This window comes from Falco cherrug, chromosome 15 (genome assembly GCF_023634085.1).
Source record: "Falco cherrug isolate bFalChe1 chromosome 15, bFalChe1.pri, whole genome shotgun sequence".
Classification (NCBI taxonomy): Eukaryota; Metazoa; Chordata; class Aves; order Falconiformes; family Falconidae; genus Falco; species Falco cherrug.
In genome coordinates, this window is record NC_073711.1 from 2433204 (window position 1) to 2457719 (window position 24516).

The following is a 24516-nucleotide window of genomic DNA, read 5'->3' on the forward strand; positions in this document are numbered from 1 at the left end:
ATTTTAGATACCAGCTCATTGCAGCCTGTTCTGCCTGGTGCTGATAGGGAGTGGCTGTTGCAGAAGATGTAATACCTTTTGTGGGCTTAGTACCTGCTGGGGTGATTGCTGGCTCCCTGGGGGCTTTGGGGGACAGACAGGCAGACTGGGGCAACTCCAGTTGTTTCCAGGAATTGCAAGGTCATTTTCAATCCTCTTAATTTCCAAGCCTCCAGCCACTAGAGGGAGAGAATGCTACATATTTATGGCTTTATATGAGTGTGGGGATGTGTGTTTAATAAGGGAATTGCTTTTCCACAGAAGGGCTTTCTAGGCAGTACTATAGCTGGTTTTAACCCCTCTATTTATTTGACCGCAGTGTTATAACTGCCTCTGAGATATGACCTCTCTAGACTTCTGTTGGTTTATGACCTAAAACAGTAAATGCTCTGGAAGATGTTAGGTGATCCTTGTCCATGTTTTACACCCTGTATTTGCTGTCAAGCATCCCTGCTGTGAAATGGCTTCCATGGGGAAACTTTTGGCTCCTCCTGGATCTGCCTGTCTCCTCATGTTACTGCACACCCCGCTGCACTGATATGGCATAACGTACAGTGTGGTAATGCACAAGTGAAAGACATGGGAACAGCGGGAGAGCAATACCCCTTCCTACTGCTTTCTTCCTGGCAAGCCAGAGACTCTTTGAGCCTATGGCCTCTTTCCTCTGCAATAATAAAACAAGCCCAAGAGGGATCTCATTTCATTTGGAATTAAACCATTGAGTAAGTAATTATTGCAGGCAGATGAGTTTTAACAAATTCAAAGGACACCAGCAAAGCATTGTAGGTTTAGGGAAGGGAACAGGGATGGAAGTTTTAAAACTTTCTTAAGAAAGGTGTACCTGAAAGTGAATTTTGTATACCTTGAAAATGTAAGGAGACTGAAACTTTCCTTTGCATATTGAGCTCATTGGGAAGACCCATGGACTGGCTGTGTCAATGAAACCCTGATGAGGGGACCGTGGGACTTGGAGGAGTCTTGAAAGGTAGCCTGGGATGAAAGCAGCATGCACAGTGGGTTTGAAAAGCTGCAGCCTTTGGTCTGCAGTACTATTTAACAGATGAATTTACATCCCTCTGTGGATGGTAGATACGGAGGAGTCTCTCTTGCCTTTCTTTTGACTCATGTGGGTGACTTAAGGCAGGGCTCTCTCAGAAGGGAAACCTCATGATGCTTTAGCAGCCTGAAGTATTGAACGAGAGCGTGTCTCTGGGAATTTTCCTGACTCTGAAAGTCAATAGTTCCAGTTAGCAGAGCAAAGCAAAGGAAAGACGTTTCTTTCCGCTGATTAGAGCTGCAGATGATGCTCCAGCACAAGAAGTTCTCCTGGTGAGGTTGAGGCTGGTCCCAGCTGCTCCTTTGCCTGCCTGTTTCACTTGCCCAGCTGTGCCCTGGCTGGCGCAGCTGATGGCAGGCATGAGAAAGCAGAGAGGGAAATGTTCAGGAAGGCACTAGAAACCTTGAGATTGACCTGACCCAGGCACATTAGAAAAATATGCCTGTAAGGACTAAATAGACGTCATCCTAGAGAAGATGGTCAAAACACTCCTTATTGTCCTGGGTGTCCATCACTGGACAAGCCATAGTTGTAGGGTTAAAATTCAGCTGCTCTGGGAACCCTCCCTACTCCAGCGAGCGCTCCTGTCTGTGCACCTTGCTTGGCTAAGGGTCTCTTACCATGTACTTGTAACTCAGACTAACTGAAGCCATGAAAATGTGGCCGTGAACCGAGTGGCTTGAGCTCAGCCTCCAGGGCCACAGGTCACAGCTTGCATTAAATAATAGAGCTAGAATAGTGACAAGTGAATATGAAAGACTTCTCTGCATCTCTGTGCATTTTGATGAACTGTGGCCGTAACCTTATAAATATGACCCGTTCGTTAAGCCTTCACCTGCCTGATGGAGATGCAAGGTCTTCTGAGGCCAGTTTACCTGCTTTCTGTACGGTAGCTTTGTTTATTGAGAGCCAAGCTGTAAAATCGTTATCCAAGCAGTAAGCCTGTGGACTTCAGTGGGAGCTCTGCCTTGGCTGGAGAACACCACGCCATCTCACTGCTGGGGTTTCTGCCAGTGCAGATACCTCAGTGGGAGGAAAAGCATTTTTGTTTCAGGTTTTATTATGTGTTTGTGGGTGTAGGACCAGGTTGGGAAGCCTTGTGTGAAGGCACCCAGCTCCAGTGAGATCCCCACTGGATGTGGGTGGGGAAGAGGGGGCTGACAAGAGTTGGAGTGTGAATCTAAGCTTTCAAAATTGTGACAGGGGAGGGCTGTTAAAAGCCTCTAGGCCATGGGCCATGGTGTTGCTGTGGGCCCCGGAGGCTTTGTCCCCTGGGCTCCTGCAAGGGAACATCCCTCCAGGCAAGAGGGAGGAATGCATGACCTGGGGGAGTGTCTGTTGTTTAGCTGTAGATCTTCTTGTGAATTGTAATATTAAGCTCTAGTTTTCTTTAAAAAAGTTCTTTTTTTCGCTGCAGATCTCTCTCCAAGTACACAAGTTAAATGAATTTATATACAAGCATTGTGCTACTTGTAAAGCTCTTTCTTTTTCAAATTTAGTTTTATTCCTTTTTTTAATCTCCATAGGATTTGCCTCGAATAAGCAGAACTAGGGCAGTGCTGGTAACAGATGGACGTAAAGAAGACTTAGATGCTGGAAAGACTTTTAACAGGCTTGGGGATCTGAACTGGGGTATCTTCCTCGTCACCCTAAGAGTTTAATTTGACTGCAGGTTATTAATTTTTGCCTCTACAGCAGAGGTCTTAGCAACAGAGTGCGTTCCTTGGCAACAGACTATGATAGTTTAATTAAAGCAGGTGTGGGAGTTTTAAAAATGCCACTGTTGGAAAGATTTGAAAGATATTAGCAAATCAAATGGGCTGAGGCATGAGTCGTCTTGTCAGTCAGACGGGGGTGACAAGGAAAAAGGAATAGTAAACAAGATGCAAACCACGAGGCAAATTGGCAAAGGAGCGGTTCTGGAGGGGAGGCAGGTACGGGACTTGCATGTTTTGCTGCCTTCCCAAGGGCCTGGCTCGGGCTCGCCCCGGCCATCCCCCAGGACACTGTGGAGAGGGGTGGGAGGAACGTCTGTGTGTCTGGGAGGTCTTGTGCTATGAATTGAATAGTTTACTTAATAAAAATATTGGTTTTTAAAAACAGGTTTCCAAACTGTGGTTTTCCACTAGGGCTTTCATAAAAGTTACAGTTTGGTTTTGTCCTCGCAAAAATTGAAGCTGTCATTTTGTGCGTAAAATCAAACAAAAAGTCCTTGAGGAGAACCTGTGGACAACGTGGCTGTGACCAGTTGCATTGCTTACCTCCTTGACCAGAGGAGCAAGCTGTGTGTGATATGCACCTCTGCCTGGAGCTAGACTGGTGTCTCGTTGCTCTGTGGCTGCTAAATATAAATTACGAAATAATTAATAATGCCAAATACACATAATTAAATTAGAAATAACTCTAGTTTGTGACAGCATATGGAATGTACATACACATAGCTGATCTGGACTGGAGAAGTGGTTTGGAGCAAAGACACAAGTTTGGGCTCTCCTGTCTGTCCCTGACACTCTTTTGATGTGTAACCTTGGGCAAGTCAGGAGAAGACCTTATGCCTCTGGTTTGCAGCTGCAAGAGGGAGGTAATAATCTTTTTCCCATTCTGTGGTAAACGGCAAGATCCTGATCGCTTACATGGGAGCAAATGATTTTTATGCACTTGTTCAAGGCCTGTAACTTATGACTAAAACTATCTTTGTGTCAGAGTTAGTTCAGGAGGACACTTGTATCTGGGGCTTCTGAATATGCATGTCATCTCCTATTAAAGAACAAACAAACAATCTTGTAATGTACCATAAATAATAATACTTTGCAAGAGCCCGAAGCACTGTGTTATTGCTGTGCTAATCTGAGATGCACTGGGCCATTATGAAAGTATTCCATAGGGTTTGTGGGTTTTTCCTAAAGGAAGGTATGTTTTTCATAGCTGTGTAGCGTAGCTGATTGGTTTATAAAGCCAGGCTGGGTAATTCCTAGTAGAGGTTAGACAGTTTCCCCTCCTTTCTCATTAATTAACCTGTAGGATTTGGTGCCTTTTCTTTGCAGTTCAATAGAGACAATGGCTGCAAGAACATATTTGTGCTCTCTAATATGTAATGAAGAACTTCTGCCTCCTGCAGCAATGAAATAACCATGTGTGACAGGGCTCTCCAAAGAGCGCTGTCAGGCTCCTGCTTGAATGAGGCAATTCAGGGCTGGAATTTCGATGGGGAGGCGTTCGCTGGGGGATGTTCTCCGATGCCTGCAGTCGACATTGTAGTTGGGGTGGAAAGAGAGAGTGGGTGAAAAGCAAAGGAAGGGAAATCCCCTTGTGAAGGCAGCAGCAGGGGAGGGAGAGAAGCATCTTGGAAAAAGTTTCCACATCCAGAGAGCAATTTATAGCAGTATTCTTATAGTGGGATTAAGGAAGGGAGGCCTTGGAGATCTAAAGGAGATTTCAGTGGTGATGTGGTAATACAATGTAGTGAAGAAAAGAGATTAGAGACAGGTAAAATCCTGTAATGCCGCTGTACTTCCTTTACTGCTCTCTCAGGTTGCAAGAAAATTTACCATCAAGTTTGGGATCCCAGTGTTGTTTTGGGTCTGTCTCAGGCTAGGGATTTGTACCCAAAAGCTGCCCTGCAATGCTGCAACACAGTGGTAAATAACAGTGGGAGAGCGGGGTGGGTGTCTGTATATATTGGATCGGACAGTGGATTGCAGTGAGAATGTTGTTGAAGTCTCTTGTATGTCACATGACTTCAAATGTATTGGATGAGGTACAAGGATGGGGGTTACTTTTGCTTTTTCAGCAGTGGAATCTGGTAGTAAGTGTCCTTCTGCTCATACCCATTTGCTTTGCTTTTGAATCATGCTCTAGCTGCAAGTAATTAGGAGAAAAAAGTTGCACATGAAAAAAATGGCATTAATCTAATAATTATAGTCCTTATATCACAAGGATATAGTCACAACTGCTATTACAGAGCAGTTTCCAGGTAATCCTTGTCTCTTCCTTCCCTGCCTTCGCATCTCTACTCACCTGCGAGTTTATTACTCATTATGAGTGTCACTCACTTGGCAGTCAGCAGTAGATCCCAAACTGGACTGGACTGTCAAAGGAAAGACGTAGCTGTGATTGGCGTTACGTTGTACACAACGTACACAATGTACTGCATATGAAGATGCACGGGATGGTTCCATTCAGGCTGGAGGCACAGGGCACGTGGTCTGGGGCTGCACTCTGCCTACTTCTGCAGTACGAATGCAGGTCAGGGGCTTGGCTGTGGAGACCTCCAGGGCTGAGTGTGAACGTGTGATCCAGTGGTGGCCTGGAAGCACTTTCACCCCAGCCATCGAGTGTTGGAAGGGTACGCCATGTTGCAAGAAGTTTTTATTAGTTTGTACCAAGTGGCTGGATTATCCAAAAAGTTGGTTGATCCAGACCAAGAGTGTGGTGAAGGGAATTGTGTAGGCGAGTATCCAGAAGCAGCTATGTGAGGCTGAAACACATCAGCTGGTTTTGGTCCTTATTCTGTAGGGAAAGAGTCATTTGGAGTCCATGACAGGTAAAAAGTGACCAGACCACAGTTCTGCTGAGAATGAATGGGACATTGTGTTATCGATGAGAAGTGTTTGAGTTCTTACAGGGAACTTACTTCAGAGCAATACCACAGGTAAGCCAAGGATCCGCTCTCTCACTTAAGCAAAATCTATTCCCTGCCTCCCCAGCAGGACTTGGTGCTGCTCTGTCTTGTCTCAGGTGTGCGAGTTACCCCTGGGGACTCAGCGGCAGCGCTGGCAGACCTCCAACTGATGTGAACCTCTGCAGAAGTATGCTGAATATGCTGATGTGCAGCTGTGACACATTGCCACCTTCCATGGCCGGTGAAGTGGTGGGGAAGGGATAGCTAAAAGGATCTTCTTCTGTTACGTAGGTCTTCAGTGCCTTTGTAGAAATAGAGGGATGTCCTCAAATTATTTCAAGCAATATTGAATTATTCACTGTCATTGGTAGTAGAAATTGCAGTTTTTGTAAGCTGAATCACAAGGCAGGAGCCTGCAGTGCAAACTCTGTGCCCAAATACTAAACACTGAAATTTGCCTCTCTCCCCTTGGGCAATATGGATTTTACTACCAGTGCAGTCCCCATAGCACTACTCCATAGTGCTCTGTGTGACTCACAGCTTTTTTTTTTTTTTTGCAATACTACATGTCTGGCATGTACTGGCAGGGCTACCCGCTATGCATTCATGTGTGCTCAGTTGCAACATCCCCATTCAAAAGCCTGGCAGAGTAGCCAAGATGCAGTGTCCCTTCCTGAAAGGCAGGTGTTTTCTTCCATTGTGGGGTTGCTGCAGTAGAGAAGCTCGCAGGTGGCTCTTCCTATTGTGCCCTCTGCTCTGACAAGGGCTCTGAGTTTGGTCCCCTGCCCACTGGCTGGCTGCAAAATGCTTTGCATAGTGAGGCAACAGTGGTGTGTTTTCTTGGCAAGGAAGGTGCAGCTGGTTCTTTCTGAGATTGCATGTGCCAGAGAGAATCACTGCCCCACTGATCCGGGCAAGATTGGATTTGTGTGCAGACTGATGCGGATTCAGGGATTTGGCTAATCTTTGGTCCTTGTTGCTTTTCGTCACCCTTGCAGGGAGCAAGAATTAACGTGGCAACCTTTGGTTTACTTCTCAAATCAGCTTAGCATAAACAAGGGATAGCAAGTGAAACAGTGGAATATTAACCTTACTGACAGGCCTAATCAACAGCTGACAGCAGGAGGAGAGAAATTGGTATAATTTCTGCTTGTGCGTAACAAGCCTCAACAAAAATTGTTGTCCTCCTCCAGATCCACTTTACCAATTAGAGCAACAGGGTAGGATGTGCCAGACAACTTCTTTCTCCATTTGTTCTGCCATGGTTAAGATGAGTGTAACTTTGACTGAAGTTAGTGGAGTTACTGGGGTGATGCAGTGCATGTTTTAAAGATGATCTTTTGCTTAAGAGGGTTTTTCTTGTGTTATTTGTGTATGTGTTTGACAATAATGCAGATCTCTCATTTAATATTTTCTTGTAGAAGAAACATATACCCTTCAATTACAGGTAACCTGATCATTGCTTTTATTTTTAGTCCAATTTTCTGAAGGAAGCAGTGCCCATGCATTCAGGGTGTCTGCCTGTCAGTTCTTCTGTTCCAGCATTCCCCAGCCCCTACAGCTTTTGAATCAGTTGGTGAAGTTGCACTGGATTTGACTGACATCCCAAACAGATGATGTATCAATGAGTTCTGTGGAAACCAGGGCTGCACAAAGACGTGGCAATCACATGCTGTAGGAGAGGGGGCTCTCCCTGGGGAGGAAGGTGAGGAGCAGACCCAGATTGACAGTACATACGTTGCAGAAGAGTTTTCAGAGGCAGGATTTTCAGACCAGATTCCTCCTTTGGATATAAATAACTTACCTGGGGTTTCTGTCACTTGACACGGGAAATGTAGGCAGAATTCCAGAGTCTGGACATCTGTAAGTGTTTGCCTCCTGACTCTTTCTTTTGTCAGCCATCTCTGGGAATAATGATGGCTGTCAGTGCCTATGTAAAAGGTGATGGAATATGGCTTGATGTAACTAGAGCACACTATGTGGGGCCCAAGCAATGCGAAGATGCTGGGCAGCATCCCTTTGCTCTTGCCTGTACCTTTGTTCTGTCCTACTCTGTCCTATTTAAATAAACAAGTGAAGACACCTAGGCTCTGATCCCTCATGCATCCTGCTGAATGGCGCAGGACTAGCAGAAAGTGGCAGTCACGAGGAGCTGCATGTTGTTTCCTGACTCAAAATCTCTAGCTGCGGGAAAAATGTTGACTCCTCTGGAGGTCAGGAGCAGGAGACTGAAATGCCCTTCTGCCCTTGAAGCAGGAGTGCATGAAAAAAACACCATTTAAACACAGCCCTAAATTCCCTGCAAATGTAATAGAGGAGATTGTAGCTTCTGTACAGGTTTTGCAGTATGTCGTGTATATGGATCCAGTATATCCAGCAAACTCAGTGTATGTCAGCTGTTTCCCACATAGTCTCCACTATTTGTACCTACCCTCTCCTGCCTCTGAAGCTAGCTGCAGACTTCATCAGCTGCCAGAGAGGAGTTGTAAGGAATATTGGTGGGGTGTTCTGACTGTACTGAGGTGTGTCAGTCCTTGCGATGGGCTGCCCCTTCCTGTGGGCAGTCAGCTCCAGGAGGATGGCAGAGGGCTGCGGCGGCTGCGCAACAGCCTCTTTGAATGGCCTTGGCCAACTCCTTTCAATCTCCATGTCTCCGCCATAAGATGGGGAGAACCATGTCAACATACGTGTCCCAGCTGGAGGGATCGGGAGGATTCAATCCTGTTTCCAGTTGGCTGTGCACATCCCATATGCTATCGCTGCCTCTTCTAACCAGCGCCAGACAGACTGATCTCATCTGCCCCGGTGTGGTGGGTGGCCATATTGGTGATGAACGCTTAATGAATGTCTTGTCTTTTCTAACTGTGCATGGGGCTGTTGTTTCCTTGCTCTGACCAGAAAGTCAGGAAAAAGCAAGGAGAGTGGGCAGGGTGTTAAAACGGGCAGCAGAGCATGGGTGCTAGCAGGGAGGGATAACCCTGGGCAGGTGCAGCACTTTTCTGGGCTGGGAGGTTTCGTGTTGGTGGGAAGGGGGCTTATGCTGCATGTGTCGAGCAGAGTGAGAACCTACTGCCCTTTGAATGTCAGAAAAATCCCCAGCCCTGGCTAAGTGTGGAGGCATGTGCTGGCTCTGCAGATTTGGGAGCCCTGTGGTGCCGGGGGCGAGTGTGAGCAGCCACCGGCAGGAGGGTAGGGGTGCTGAGTGCCTGCAGAGACCCTCCCAAAGTTTTCATAGGTCCCCCCTCCTTTCCTTTCCTTTCCTTCCCCTCCCCTCCCCTCCCCTCCCCTCCCCTCCCTCCTGCAGAGTTTCAAAGCATGGCAAAGGGAAAAAAAGGACATCCCCCTCCCCTCAAATCTCTCGGTCTGTGACTGAAATAAATAACTACAATCCCAGGTAGTGAGGAGGCTGCTAATAACGTGCTTTTGACAGGCACGGGATTGCCGGGCTGAGGGATCTCTGACTGAAAGCTCCAGGCTAGGGTGGGGGTGGGGGGCTTCTTTTTTTTCCTGCCAGCTCTCGCCAGGCAGTAGGGATTTTTTTTTCCCCTCCCTGATAATAAGGACATCATCAGAAGCAAGATGCAGTGGCTAAGGGATGGATCAGGAATGGTGAGTTCAGGTAGCTATGTCTTTCTCTTTTCCTCTTATTGCAGTACTTTGACAAGGAAATAAGCCTCCGTCCTATCTCCTGACTCCTCCTTTACTCCCTGTCCTTGAAACCATTGATCACTCTGTAGCCATTTTATGGACTCTGCATTCCCAAACTGCTGAGCCAAAGAAGAAATTAAAAGAAAGGAAGGAGGGTGTGCATGCGCTGGGGCGTGGGAGGGGGAAGCAGTGCTTGGAAGGGGCTGGGGAGGTGGGCTGCGCTAGGGTGAACTGGTGGGTTTGTGGGGAAAAGCAAAGGATTCTCCAGGTGCTCGCTCGCATGTGGGGTGTGTGGTGTAACAGCTGTGGGAGAGGAGTGGAAGGAGAGGAGTATGGAAACAGGGCTGCTGGCTGTCAGCAGCGTTACTGCCACTGGGACCTGTCAGATCTGCCCCTTCCGTGGATGATAAGTTGCAGTGCGGGGGGAGCCAGAATCTGCTGCTGAGCTGGAGCGTCCCTGCCTTTCCTTGCATCAGACTGTAAAATAAAACACTCCTCTGAAGTGCAGAGGCTTCAGGAAAGCAGTTTATTTGACAGCTCTGCTTAATAACAACAACAACAACAACAATAAAAATACTTCCAATTTGCAGATGCCCTCACTGTGCCTGGAGTAAAGCTCTGAGGGGCTGCATCTGCTAGGAGGGAAAGTGGGGAAGTTCCCCCATCTCAGCAAGGGTCCCAGTTCCTCATTCAGAAACTTCCCGGTGAAGAGATGCGGTTGTTACTGTGATACTCCTCCTCCCCCCCATCTCTCCCTCCTTGTAGAGCTTTTCTTTGCAGTAGCATTTCCCCTTGCTTTACCCTTTCTGCGCTGGGCTGGGTTTTGCAGGGGTTTGTTGTTTTTTTTTTTTTTTAAATTATTATTTCTTCTTCTTTTTTTTCCCCCTTCCCTGGGCATTTTCCATCTTGTGGGTAGCCTCGAGGCATCTCTCTGTGCTGGTCCTGTGGCATGAACCTGCTCTTGGTGCCTGGCAGCACCGGGCAGCATGGGCTGCTGGCACCTCCTGGCTCAGCCCCTGTATTTCAGCTCTGTTGGGGGCACCTGGCAGATGTTACTGGCAGCGGGGATGATTCTGGAGCCGGCACAGAAATCGCTGCCCGTTCTTGCCAGATGCCCGGCTGCCAGCTCCGTGACGCCCTGTGCAGCTTGCTGCTGCCCTCCATCCCCTTTAAGATACTTACACAAACAGGAGCTTAATGGTTTATGCTTCTGAAAGACTCTGAAGCTGGTGCTGGAAGTGTAATGTGGGGGTGTAGACAGCAGCCTGCAGCACATAGCAAATTTATTTAGGGTTCTGTATAAGGCTTGTCTACCACCCAGCAACAGTTTGGGGGTTTGCTCCCTCCTCCCACCTTCTGAGCATCCAGGCTTTTCCTTCCCCTCTGCCACCCTGTCCCAGCACCTTCCCGAATGCATGCCAGTGTAGCACTTGTTCTCCTCTCCACCGGTGTCTAAGCAACACAAATCACCTTTCACCCATTTGTCGATTTACATTCTCAGAGATTACTATGCTGAAAGAAAAGTGGTGATGGAAAGCTGGATGTGGTTCTTTCATCCTTTTTTCCTCCCCAGTGACTGCTGAGCTGTGGTGGGGAGAGGAGGGTATGTGGTGGAGGGCAAAATGCTTTTCTAATGGACATAGCACAAGACTTGACACTTTCTTGCCCTCTTACTTTTCCAGCTTCCTTTCTTGCTGCTAGCAATGAGGGGGACTTTGTTATTTTGTTGTGATTAGTCTAATCTTTGCCCTGTCTAAGAGAGAAATTATAGTGATTGCTGAATAGCCTGTAATTTTAAATATTTTTTTGGGATAGTGAAACTCCGGTGGTTGATTTTTGAAGCAGGTTCTACCCTGGAATTCCCCAATTTTGCTCCTTCCAATAAGGGAAAAATGAGAGAGGGCTGTGGTTTCTGTATTTCATACAGCAGTTGAACAACCTCAGCAGTATTTGAAGATGCTCCATGTATCTCTAGATCATCTCAAAATAAGATGAAAAATGATTACAAATCAATAAAGTAAAACTGAACCAAATAAGATAAATGCAGCAGAGGTCTTTGCAGTTGCTTGCAAGCAAGGAGCCTGGTTTCCCAGGGATGGGTGGCTGTGGTCCGAGGGATTTAACGGGGAAGCAGTGCTCCCGTGCTTGGGAGCGCTGGGCTGCTGGGAGCGAGCTTCATGCTGCGCTGCAAAGCCAAGGACCTGGTGATGCTTGGTCTGTACTAATTCTGCTCCCTTGTTGCAAGACAAGGCATATTGGTCCAGATGTCCTGGCCAAGTGCCAGTGCAGACAGCTAGCTTTTATCTAATGCAGATTTTGCTCGCTGTCCCCATTGGTAAGTTATGTTTAGTACTTAAAATGTTGGATCGTATTGTTGTACTCTGCTAAACAAGTGTGTTATTCCACACCAGAAGTAGCTGCATTTTAGCAAGGCCGTATGAATATTACCGTCTCAGTCTACTGGCTAAAACGTGCTCCAGCAATATAAAATGGCTCAGTTTACTTCTAAGTGAAGGTTGGCTGGTACGTCCATGGACATTAAGCTGCCTACCATACAGTGAAGAGCCTTAGCCTTTCATCTAGAGCAGCACTGGACCAATTTTCGTGAGCACTGAGCCTCTATTATGGATTTTCAGCTGTCTTTTTTAAAATCTGATACTATTTTCTGTGTATCTACTAAAGAACAACAATAGAAATTTATTTTGGGTAGCATCATTTGTTCTGCTCAGGCACATTGGTCTAAACCTGGATTTTAGACTGATTTCTCAGAAGTTCTGCACAGCACTGATTTATTGAAAGTGCTGTTTTCTATTGTTCTCAGTGCTGGCTTGGGTTAAAGAATCAGACCTGCTCCCTTTGAGAGTTTGTCATTTATAAGAAGCATGTCACTAATACTTTACAAGTGATAGTACCTTTTATTCTCATCGCAGGTGGCTCTTTATTTCTAAATCAGCTCCTTAAACCTACCTGTTAGTCCATAATATTAAGCTGTAGGGGTTTCTTTTTTTTTTTTTTTTTTTCCCCTCCTTTGCATGTGTTGCTTTCTGTTTTTTAAACAATTAATCTTTTGCCAATTATGCTAGCATCCCATGAGGGTATTTTACATGGTTCATTGGTACTAAGTTGCTAAACTCTGCAAGTATCTGTTTCTAACTTAGAAAGATGAAACTAATTGTCATTGGTAGTGATGAGAATACATCTACACATCTGATTGGCATTGTAAGTATGATGATTATTTGGTTAGGCATTTTTCACAGAGACTATTGATTTGGCATGATAATGAAATGAGTTAGTTTAAATCATGCCATAATACAGCCTTTTCTGGAATAGTTTTTTATCTGGCCAAGGGCAGAGTTTTTCCCTAAGCCTTTGCCTGTATTACAGAAAGACAAGCAGGCATCTTCCTTGGTATTTCCTTACCAAGGGTCTACTTCTGGGTTTAATGTTCGCCTGTGAAAGTCGAAGTGAATGCAGCCATTAGCTTCAACAGATATGGAGTCCCAGTCTTTTTTTCTATTTTTTTTTTTAACAAGCATATATAGCCATATTTTTACAGTGCATGTAGTTCAAATATTTAAAATCAATCTGTTGTTGATACTTTACATTTCTGTCATAAACAAAAAGTAAATAATCACAACTTAAAATACTGAAAAGGAGTTCAGTAAATAAAAGGGCCAAATACTGCAAGTGGTGGAGATACTCGTAAGGAGGGCAGTTCAGCAGCCAGAAACTTTCTTACATTTTTTCCTTACTGATTCCTCTCCACTTGTCAGTCTGCAAATCAAGGGATATTTAAAGTACAAAAGCTCTTTGCACTCCATAATCCTGGAAAGCTCAATGTGAATTTGGGAAAAAGAGAAATGGAAGGAAGCAGGTTTGGTCCGATTTTCATTTTTGAGAGATTGAACAAGCAAATGCAGTTGGTGGAGAGAAGCCAGGCCAGGGTGGGATGGAAAAAGGATCTTGCAGTATCCAGGCATTAGGGAAAAATGGGACCTAAGAGGCCCAGAGCACCCTGAGCTGCCACAGAGACCAGAGGGAGCAGAGAGCACTGGGCTTGCTGCTGGTTGAGCGTGTCGCAGTGAAGCACCTGGGGAAGCCCCAGTGACCTGCTGAACAGTTCGGGTGTCCCACAGGAGATGTGTTTGGTCTGTCGTCTCCATACCCTGCAGCCTCAGCAAGGAGGGCCTTTTCCACAGAAGGGTGGCTTATGGCAGGTTTGTTCCTGTTCATCCTGGGATGTGTTTTCACGGGAGGTTGATACTTGGGTTGAATGAGCTCTGCATGCACTGGGGAGTTCTGTGCACACTGCAATGCCATAGACCTCCAAAACCTTAAGTCCTACCAAATGCATTTCTTTGTGGGATTTTTCTCACCCATGTAGGTTCTGTTCTGTTTTCCATTTCACTCCCCGTTTGGGGCTTCTTTCACCTTTCAATGATAGCTTGCTACTGGTGTTGCTATGAGAGTACACAAGAAGTGTCCAGGTTAATTTATCTGGTTATTTATCTTATGGCAAATAAAAATATTTGGATAAATACCTGATATACACTGTTGATTGTGTCAATCTCACAAGTGGCTGTGAGGTGGCCTGGCTCTTTTCCCATGCAAAACCCATGGCTCTGTGCCTCAGTTCCTACCCACTGGATAACAGACGTGCCAATAAGATTATCCTGAGATATGTCTTGATGGTACATCAGGGGTGTCTGGAAAACCCTTTGAGACTGTTGCTTGGAGGGTGCTGTAGAAATGTGAAGCATCGAGCAGGATGCACTCGCAGGGAAACCGCTCTCGCTGTGTGGTCACAAAGTCCATCTGTCCCTCCTGTGTTAAGGGTTTTGGTGTTTGAGCACAGCAGGCTTTGTAAACTGCAGTGTTGTTTTAACTGCTAAGAACCTGATTTCCTTGTATCTAGTCAAAGTGTTTTTCTTTTTTTAAACAATTCTTGAAAAATCTCTGAAATGCTTCAAGCTGACATCTTAATGTATTTATGACATTAGCTGCTTCTGCTCCAGAATGGTTGCTCTGAATCTCTTTGAGCCTGGCTGTTATTTTGAACATGACTAATTCCCTGAGTGACTAAGCTCTTAGATAATAGCCAAAATTCATCAAGTTATCTTGGTGTCCAATAGTTGCTATTGTTATGAAAAGGCGTCTTATGAAAAAAATAAATAAAGTTGCCTATTATGTAACATGGGCAGGGAAAGGGAAGATGAATATTGTTAGAGAATGGCAGGAGCGTCATATCTGGGAGCCACTTTCAGGCTGTGAAATCTCTGAGTTGGTCTAGTAGGAGGGTGTGGGTGAGAAGTAAAGTCCAGTTGTTGATTTGGAGCTCTGGTGAACTCCCACTGAACCCAAAGAGGTGCGTTCATGTGCAGAAGTGCTCTGTTCAGAGGGGTTCCCAACTTCTGTGTCCCCAGCTCTGCTATGCTACAGAATTCCTGAAATTAACCCAAGATAACATTGGGCATGCAGCAAAGTATACCACACCTTCTCTGCCATAGTTGTTCTCAGCTTTGCAGGCTGAAGCACTCAGAACTCCTGAAATGCCATGTTTTGGATAGCACAGTGAACCTCTGCTATATCCCATTAAATTTCTGTGTTGGTGTTGCTGATGAATGATGCAGAAGTGCAATGTGTGCTTCTTGAAGAAGCCAACGCAACACCAGGTTCTTTTCTGTGCCCGTTGTGTTTAACCCATGTCCTCCAGCAGGCAGGTTTATCTGTGTGATCCCGCACAGCGAGTGTCCCTTTGGCTCACTGCAGTCGCACATTGTCACGAGCAGTCGGCAGGAGGGCAGCGCTGGTCGTTCCTGGAAGGCTGTTGTATAGCATCAGGCGGAGACCGCAGCCTGTGCTACCTCTCACTGCAAGCAGCCCCACTGAGCCGGCATGGAATAGGAAATGAAAACCTACTGGCATTCATTTGCCTCATTGGAGAAAGAAAAAAAGAAAGACAGAAAAAAGCTTTAAACTTGTTTTTCCTTTTTAATGATGATATTACTGCTGATAAAAATGAATGTTTTCTGTTCTATTCATGCATCTACTGATACCCAGCTGGAATTCCTACTTCATTAGGTTATCTTGCATCGTTTTCTTTATTAAAAGAGGGCCAGATTCCATAGGCTGTTCCCTCTCCTTTTTTTGGGAGGCACAGAGAGGGGGAGAAAATGATTTCTATGAAACACATCTAGCTCTCTAGGTTAATTTGTGCGAGGAACATGAGGCCCATGGGTCAGCTTCTTAATAAGATGTTGTTTTCTGTACTCAATGTTTTGACAAGGAGAAATCCAGGGAAGCCAGATCCATCAGTGTCACAGAATGGGCATGAGGAGGGCTGCAAGGAGCTGCAGGAGATTTCTTTACAACCTCGTCCTCTTTCATGAAGCAGGGCTGGGGCTTCTGCTCCCGTCTGCCACAGCATTGTGTCATGGTTCTCAGTAAATCACGGGACTGTGCCTGGGCTCAGCTTTCCTAATACATACATGGGGGATAATTTTGTATTTCCCTCAGAGTAAGCTCATGCTGACAGAGCAGCAGTAAAAAGTTGAATAACAAGTCCCAAGGAGTGTACTGCATCAGGACTTTCAAATTCCTAAGCCTTTTTATGTCTCATGGTGCACTGGGGCAGGGCCTGATTTGGCCATGCCCATAAGAATAGCTGATTATAATCTGTTCGGTGGAGAGAGGAGAGTCCTCGTGCAGGAGGGCTGCATGTTAAACCCACACTTTCTGCAAGGTCAGTCAATAAAGTCATAGAGCGGAACCAGAAACTTTTTCTTTTCTGCTTTTTCCTCTGAGTAGTTTCTGACGTTGCTGTTTAGTATGTGCATCATGGATCACGCTCTTTCCGTTCTGTCCGGCATCTCACTCTTGTACTGCTAATTGCTGGACCTCCATAGGCTTAGGCAGGTGAAAATACTCTATTAGATATGCTTTTTAACTGCGTAGGGAATGTGATGCACTGGATTTCAAAGGACCTTCCCTGTTGTGGCAAAGCTGAAATACACCCTTTGATTTTCACGGTGAAGAGCTTTCTCTTCTTTGTATCTGTGCGGCTCTGTTTCTCAGGGACCACACTGGGGACACTGACCCTGGGTTTACTAAGGTAGTTTCTAGTGGGTGGGCATTTTTCTTTCCGCTTACCACTTTGTCCAGGCATGTGCTGACATAAAGATCTCTGCAATGTGATGTCAGAAATGCTGCTTACCACTTTGTCCAGGCATGTGCTAACATAAAGATGTGATGTCAGAAATGAGAGCAGAAGCACTGGAGTTTCTGTAAGAGCGCCTGGAGGGAGCAGTGGAAGGAAGGGACTTGTCTTGAATTTTTCTGCAGTTTGGGTTTTGCTTTTTTTGCCTTGTTTCCAGGCTCAACTGCAAGCCCAGAAGCCTGAAAAGTAAAATTAAGAAGTAAACGTCAATGTATTTCTAGGCCGTGGTGGTTTTTCTCAGATAAAAGAGAGCTTACGTAAGGTTGAAATGAACATCTGAATTTGATGGGTCTTTTTGAACTGAACTTTCTTGATCCCTGAAGTCTTTCTCTGTGACCAGGGTAATTAGTGTTACCACATCTGACTTCTGCAGGATTTGAAAGTTTTTTTCCTTTTCTTTTTCAAAATCGGGAGTCTGAGGATGCTTCTAGAGTATAGGCTGGGGTGTGGCACAGATGCAATGAAAAGAGAAAGCACTTGCAACATGATTGCCAGGGGCATGAGATTTTAGTTTGTCTTAATGCTTTAAGTTCAAATAAACTTAAAAATAGAAGTTTTGTTCTTCTTACTGAGATCCAGGCAAGCACAATGGAATCAACCCCCAGACAGGCTCGCTTTCCATGCCACTTCAGCATGACTTGTATAGTGTTACAGAAAGATTGTATCAGTACATCACCCCTTGTAGCGCAGCCAGTACTGGGGTAAAGCTTTGCTGTGGTGGATGTGTAGCACAGCATGGCAGCTGAGGGCAGGATGTTAGCACTGAGCCATGCTAGGATGCAGATGACACCTGGTCAGGGTGCTCTGGAAGAAGCATCTGGGCACTTATAAGACAACAGTGAAAGGTTTTGGCTTTATTCCACCACCACCACCCCCACCCACCCCCCCAGCATCATGTAAGTGCTTTAATTCTTCGACAGAGGAAAGAGCACCATCTACTGAGATGCTGGTTCTGTTTGTAGAAGGAACTAGGATTAACTGAGGTCTCCAGATGTTGTCCAAGGCCAGCCTTGTCTCTTATCCGACATGCCACTACTACCCTTTGCTCAAGGGTTTAAGACCTTTTCGTCTGGAACATGGTTAGTTTTCAGGAGGGTGGTTAACCAGGGCTGGTGCACAAGTATATTGCAACATCCCTGGCCTACCTTTGATTGTTGTCTGGCTGTTAGTATTAATTAAAATGGTTATAAATAAATCAATGTCTACACTGGGACCATAATTCTGTTGTGTATCACTTTTTGTTTTCTGAGATAAAATTAGTACTGGTGAAGAATGGGAAAGAGTTCATCTCCTGCAGCTTGCCTGAGCTCTATATGTCTTTGTGTATAGTACGTCTACCAAGGGTCAAGCTGTGGAGATGTCATGCTTCTTTTAGTGAAATTCGTGGTTTTCTCCTTCATGGGATGTTTAGAGCAGTGACCCAGAGATGCTCAGATCTGTCACCATAGCCTCTGAGCTTTGTATAATGCTCTTGGCTAGTTGGTCATGCAGGTTAAGCAGTGTAGCAAACTCAACCTCCAGCAGTGCCCTATGTTCTTTAAGCATTGCAAAAATGGGCTTAAAATCTTGGTTTATTCTCTTTTCCAGCACTCGTCGCCTTGCTACCAGAGCAGCTTGCTTCATGGGGTCTCGCTCTGCTTTCTTCCCCATCCACCTTCTCTCCTATTTCACTGCTTTGCAGGCTCTCAGCTCAGCCTTTTCTTATGCAGTTCTTCCTCTGAAGACTATGCCTCACCAGCTTTTGAGAATCATTATCTTATCCTTGCCCACCTCTCTTTCTTTCCCTTTTGTCTTTCTGTAATTGTATTTAATATAACTTCTATAAATGAATCATTCTCTTGCCTAGCTGTGCTGTGCTGTTGCTAAAACGTGTTGTGCAGCTAATGTGGAAGATGCTGGAGGAAGCTGTGCTTGTTCCAGCCACCCCACCACTTTGTTTCCTTGTTTGTCTCTCTGGTAGCGGACACTTGAGCTGCCATAGGAGGGAGAGCTGGGGCAGAAGGTGAGATGAAATAAAAGCTTCTAAGAGATGTGTAGAGCAAGCAAAAGAAAGGACAAAAGAGAGAAGTTGAGGAAGTTACTGGAAGAAAGTCGAGTTCATGTGGACAGTGAGGAAGCTTTGCATTTGAAGGATGGCATGGACAGGCAAGGAAGAGTGGGTGACTGGAAGAATTTTTAACTGCCAAAATCAGCCCCCCGAGTCTGAGTCTTTACAGATGTTCCTTCATTTTACCTGCTTCTCAGTTTGTGTAAGGAATTTTAGGCATTTGGGGATTTTCAAAGCTTCCCATGAAGCCAATCCATAAACGTACAAGACCACGGAGACTCTTGAGGAAGAAACTGCCCCTTACAGCATATCTGCAGCTCGTAGGCTGGCACCTTGCATTCTGGCTAGAGGATGGGAGAAGAGGGCAGTGTATAAGACTTACTGTGAAGAGAAAGGAAAAAGAGGCAACTCCCAGTTTAAGAAAATCCTCCTTTTTGGAAATTTAGCAAATCATAATCCCACCTTTAATCTCTGAAGCCCTGAGCTTAATTCTGGGCTAGATTTAGGAAAAAAAATAATTAATTTGATGGTCTTCTCATAATCTCTAACCAAGTCTGTGACTCAAACCCCACGTCAGTGTCTGACATTGCAGTCTACACTCATTAAGTGCCAAGCAGAGGAGACTGGGAGTGGAAGAGCAGTTGCCCACCTCCAGTTTACACATCCCTGTGTACCACTGCTGCTTGTTCTTCTTTGAGGGCAGTGTTAATTCAAATGAAAAGTTTATATTTCTCTCATGGTGCCATATAGGTCTGAGATGGGGCTTGTGCTCAGAGAGAACTACAGAAGAACCAAAGCAGTTCAGGACTGACAACAACCAGCAGCCATTTCCCCCTAATCCATGGCTCTCATCCAGTCCAGACCAACACAACCATAGTTTTATTCCCACTTAGAATCATGAGACACACTGGGATTTGTTTGAAACTTTCCCAAATTCACTGAAAGATTTATCTCCTTTGACCAACTGATGAGCAGGTTTTCCTGGCCTGTCGGAGTTGGGATGCACATGCCAAATCCCAGAGCTCAGCCACGCTGCTTGCTACAGCGACATTAACAGAATTCACTGAGTGTGTGTTGAGGTTATGAGTCAGAGTGCTTCATTTTTGTGGTTAATGGAAGATGGAGCTGATGTGTTAGGAAAACATAGACGCCTCTGCCTGTCCAAGAGATTGCTGCAGTGGAGGCTGTTAATCTGCACAGGGGATCTAAGGTAGAACAGGGAATTGGACCTGAAACCCTGTACCGCCACACACCCCTAGACTATCCTGCCAGCCCATGCAGAGACACTGTACCTGTTGATGGGAGTGGAATATAGGTGACTTTTAAGCATTCAAATATAAACCCTTGCTCCTGAGTTAGAGCTGTGTTTGTTTAGCTGCAAGTAGTGGGTTGTGCTAATTGCTAGAGACATCCATTGGAGGGAGTCGTGGTCACATGGCTGAGCCTAATGTATTACACACATAAGGAATGAAGACTTGGCATCATCTGCTTCAGAGGCTTGCCTCAAAATCACCATATTGTAATTAATTTTATTGTAGGTGCCCTTCTGATTTGTCTGTTATGTGGGAGTTCAGAATACTGTGTCTATCTCTCTGTGTATATAGAGGTTTATGTATGCATATAGATGTAGGCCTGCGATGTATCAGTGGAAGCCCTGGCTCCTTCCTTAATTGATATGCTCGGTGTAGAGGTGCTGAAGTTCAAAACTGCTTTCTCATACAGAAGAAGCCATCGCCGATCTTGCATTACATATTGTGTTTCTGAAAGGGAAGGTGGTATTTTGTATAACCATTACAGATCTTTTCTTCTTGTTCCTCAGTTTAGCTCTATACAGAAAGTTAGACTAAACTTTTCAGAAAGCATTACATGAAGTTAAACTTTGTGGTGGCTTTATATAAACCCCTGATGTGTAGGTGTTCTTTTTCAGTAGCCTTCTAAGAGAAAGTACCATCCATTTTCATAGTAAAATTAACACTGAGTACATGCAGAAGGCATGGGAAATTATATAAAGCAGTAAGTACTATTGGGAATACTGTGACTATAATTTAAATAGAAGCTTCTGTGCAGTAAATCTGTGCTGATCGCTCAGTAGCTGTTACACACACAACTTTCACTGGAGCTTAATATTTGCATCTGTACGTCATGAGGCACCCACTGCTTTCCTGTCTGATCTTTTGGGGTGTTTGCTCTGGAGTGTGACCTGGGGAGGAGGAACAGTGTGGCTGGAGCCCCCCTGGCTACAGCAGCACTGCACGCCTCTCTCCCAACCTCTAGGACCAGGGAGGACGGGGGTGGGGTCTCCACAGCTGTCACCCCTCGGTCTGCAGCTGCTTGTGACGCACAAGCTGTACATGGTGAGTGATAGCAGGGGACCTCCTGCCTGCAGTTACAGGCAGGGGGCTGGCTTCATCACCTCTATTTATAATCTCTGCCCTCCCCTGTGCTGTGACTGGCTCAGCTCTTGCAGAATGACTGCCTGAGACCTGCCAGGCACAGCGCTTGTAATGAAATCCTCTTTTTCAGCTACGGAAGTAGCTATTGAGCATGTGTGATAGCCACTGCCCCTTTTTTCTGGATATTTCTTAGGCCTGTGCTGCTTCCACCTGCCCAGTTTTTGCCCCCCCTATCTATATGCAAAGGCACAGAGGAGTCTGCCTTGAAATCCTGCCGTCACTTCCCGTTCTTGGCGTTGAGAGGACAGTAACAGCGCAGGGGGGTGTGCCTGTGGAGGTCTGGGCCCTCAGGGCTGCTGTGGGCAGGTAGAACATCTCTGCTGTGCTTCCCCTAAAAGTAAGGCTGAATGTGAGGCTGGGGTCTAGACCCAGTCTCCCTCTGTGCTCATTGCAGTTTAGAGGAAAAGATTGACTGACCGTAAAGATGCCTCTAAATTTGGGCCTGTTGTATGTTTTGGAGAGGTCACTGTTATTATTGAGACTGAAACTGGAATTTCCTGGATGTTTGTAGGAGTTCAGGCTTGGATTTTGGAAAGTTGCCTGTATTTTGGGAAAGGATGGTAACAATAATAAATGCGCCACATCTGTTACATGTTTGCTCTTCTGATTAGCCTGAAATTGCATCAGACTATTCTAAAAATGCATACTTGATAGGAAGTGCAGGTCTGGAAGCTGGTGATCAGGCAGATCCATCACCTGAGCACAGCCTGACACGTGTGCTAATGGGCAGCCAGGCTGCCTGCCTGGGGCAGGTTTAAAGCACCTTCTTGTAAATATGCAGTCGAAAAATTGCCTTTCACTGTCCTCCTGAACGAGAAATGCTGTGCTTTAACAGAGCAGGGGGTCTCAGCTGCTGGAGATAGCCTCTGGCTTTTAGTTACCACTTGGAAGAAAAAGAGAGGAAAAGAAACCACCAGATTAACCCAAAACATTCTTACTTCAAATGTTGCTTGACACAACCCACTCTCTGCAGCTGCGAACATGTTACAGCCCACACACGCTACAGAGCTGGTTAGAAACAAGGAGGATGGTGTGTTGGATGCGCACTGGTCTTGCACAGACCACTGGGTCTCAGTGGAGCCTGAGGAGGGAAGGCACTGTGGAGACTCAGTTCTTGCACACCTGGTGTGGTCTCTCGTTTCACGGTGTTTGACAGTGGATATAGAAAAAGTGTGCTCCATTTGAGGGAGCCCTCCAGCAAGCCAAATAGCGAAGGAAGAAAAAATAAACTAAGCCTTGCAGTAGACAGGTGGGTTTAGTACCGGTTTGAATGGCGAGGTGGGGTAGGGTCATAATCCCGCCTGTCCCTTCCCCACATGGTGGTGACAAAATATATCTGCCCTGGAAGGATGCTGTGATGGGAAGAAAGGCTGCCTCTTGTTTGCCTGAGCTGACTCCAGGCCATGTCTGTTCAGGTTTAAACCCTGAAGTCCTGAACTCATGTTGTTTGCTACTGAAGAACAAAATAAGTGCTTGTTTGGTGCATATTTGCCTTGTTTCTGTGTGCAAATGTCCTGGGTGTGTTTGAGGAGGTTTCCTGGAAGGTGCTGATGATCAGCCCCATATGCACATTTTAGTGTGTAATGTATATGCATTGGCAACATTTCTGTATTTGTCTTTGTAAAATCATTTGCTTTTTCCAGCTGAGCACATCTGTGTGTGCGTGCGCGTGCGTGCGCGTGTGTGTGAGAGTGATGCCTCTGTGAGGTAACTGCTGTTTCTGGGATCTAAGAATGAGGTTTGGGATATCAACTGGCACCTGGAACATAAAACCTGAGCATGTATGTGAATTTAATGTAGGAATGAGCCTTTCTGACTGCTGTAGAAGGAATAAAGATCCCCCATCCTGTCCCACTCCCCACACCCCTTTTATACATCTCTATTTGTAGAATCAGAATTCAGTTTAACTCTTAGCATGGAGAAAACCCAGTGCAGTGCTGAGGAGAGAGGCTATGTGACAGATTTATGATGGGATGATGCACATAGTATTGTGCGGAGCTAAAAAGTGATTCCCCCTACAAAATTCCCACATTACAGCCTCACAGTGAGTTTCCAAGTTAGCAAGGGTTGCCTTTTTGTTATTTCGAATGCTTTTCTTCCCCGCTGTTCTCCTGCTCCCCTACCTGGTCTGAGCAGGCTCCTAGCAGCACTGGCTCTTTTTGCTGGCGTTTAATATTTTCCATCCGAAGCTTAGCGCAGGCGGTGCAGACGGGGCAGACGTGTGCCCGCCGTACAAAGGCAGTGAGGAACGGGATCTGCGTTGCACAGAAAGCCCAGAGGCGCCTTCCTGGAGCTCACCGTTGGCATCCAACCGCGACGCCGGCTTCCCGGCCCCCTGCACAGCTCTGTTCTCTGAACTGCCGCAAAAGTAGAGGGGAAAAACATGTCTGCATGGCGCTCCCTGTCACGGCGGGCGGAAGACTCACGTATTTATGGAGCCAGCGCTTCCTTTTGCGTTTGACTGACAGCCAGGATCCCTTCACTGCCTGGTCACTGGAGCTGATTAGTATGCGAAAGGGTCCGCCTCGCACCGAGAGATGCAGCCGCAGCAGCTTGCAGAGCTGTCACACTCACACAGGCTTCTTATCTGCACTGGCTTGACGAATTAAAAAGCAAGCCAGCCAGCAAGAGAGAGACCGGGAGAGAGAGGGGGGAAGAGAGAGAGAGAGAAGCTTGCAGACAGCGCTCGCTTTCTTTTCCTAAAGGAAGGATTTTGCGTCTTAAGTGCTCACTGGTTGTGATGATGCTTCACTTAGCGGGCTCCAGAATGAGCTAGAGACAGCAGATAGGGGGATAAACTAAAAGCAGACCACAAAGCATTACGAACAAAACCAAAACCAGGAACAGTTTTCTCCTCTATTCTAGCATGGTGGATGTATGGACAGTCTTACAGAGCAGAGGTTGACTTCTCCAAATCTACCAGCCCCACATCTTGAACACTACAGTGTTCTGCATTGCACCATGACCTTGGATGTTCAAACGGTGGTCGTTTTTGCAGTGATTGTGGTGCTATTGCTTGTGAATGTCATACTCATGTTCTTCCTGGGCACTCGTTAAATGGATTTTTTCTCCTGAGCTGTTGGGGGCTACTACTACCACTAGCAATTCAACAAGAGAGAGAGCGAGAGAGCGAGAGAGAGAGAGAGAGGCAAGAGAGAGAGAGAAAGAGAGAGAGAGATATTTCTTACTGAGGGGGGAAACGCGTTGAGCTTCAACATGGCCTCGCTGTGATATGTATGACGTTGGTATATTATCTCTCCCTAAATCTTTTGTCATGTCTTGTCTTTTAAGTATGCCTGTAAGTGTAGCTGCTTTTGCCTGGGTTTTAAATGTGATAAATAATAGTAATCCATTCATTTATTGTTCTGTGCTAGTGAGATAGAGCTATACATATTTAGTTAGAAGCAGAGTGAAAATATCTTTCTGTGGTAAGCA

The 24516-nt window shown here is 45.9% G+C and overlaps 2 protein-coding genes across 8 annotated transcripts in view; both read left to right on the forward strand.

The window, feature by feature from the left end:
- ARHGEF9 (Cdc42 guanine nucleotide exchange factor 9) overlaps nucleotides 1–24516 on the forward strand; it is a 221546-nt gene that overhangs the window by 78566 nt on the left and 118464 nt on the right. Inside the window, exon 1 of one of the 7 annotated variants that reach the window (XM_027809266.2) lies at nucleotides 9206–9326. The exons of 2 other annotated variants lie outside the window; for them this stretch is intronic. In XM_027809266.2, the coding sequence (XP_027665067.2) occupies nucleotides 9297–9326 (30 nt within the window). In that variant the 5' untranslated portion in view covers nucleotides 9206–9296. Of the gene's footprint in view, nucleotides 1–9205; nucleotides 9337–24180; nucleotides 24327–24516 lie in introns of those variants that run through there. 4 more of the 7 variants (XM_027809271.2, XM_027809270.2, XM_027809267.2 and 1 more) reach the window with 4 other exon arrangements.
- Nucleotides 23959–24138, forward strand: LOC129737408 (uncharacterized). The gene has a single exon (XM_055727378.1). It carries the CDS (start codon nucleotides 23959–23961, stop codon nucleotides 24136–24138), a length of 180 nt encoding a protein of 59 aa, XP_055583353.1.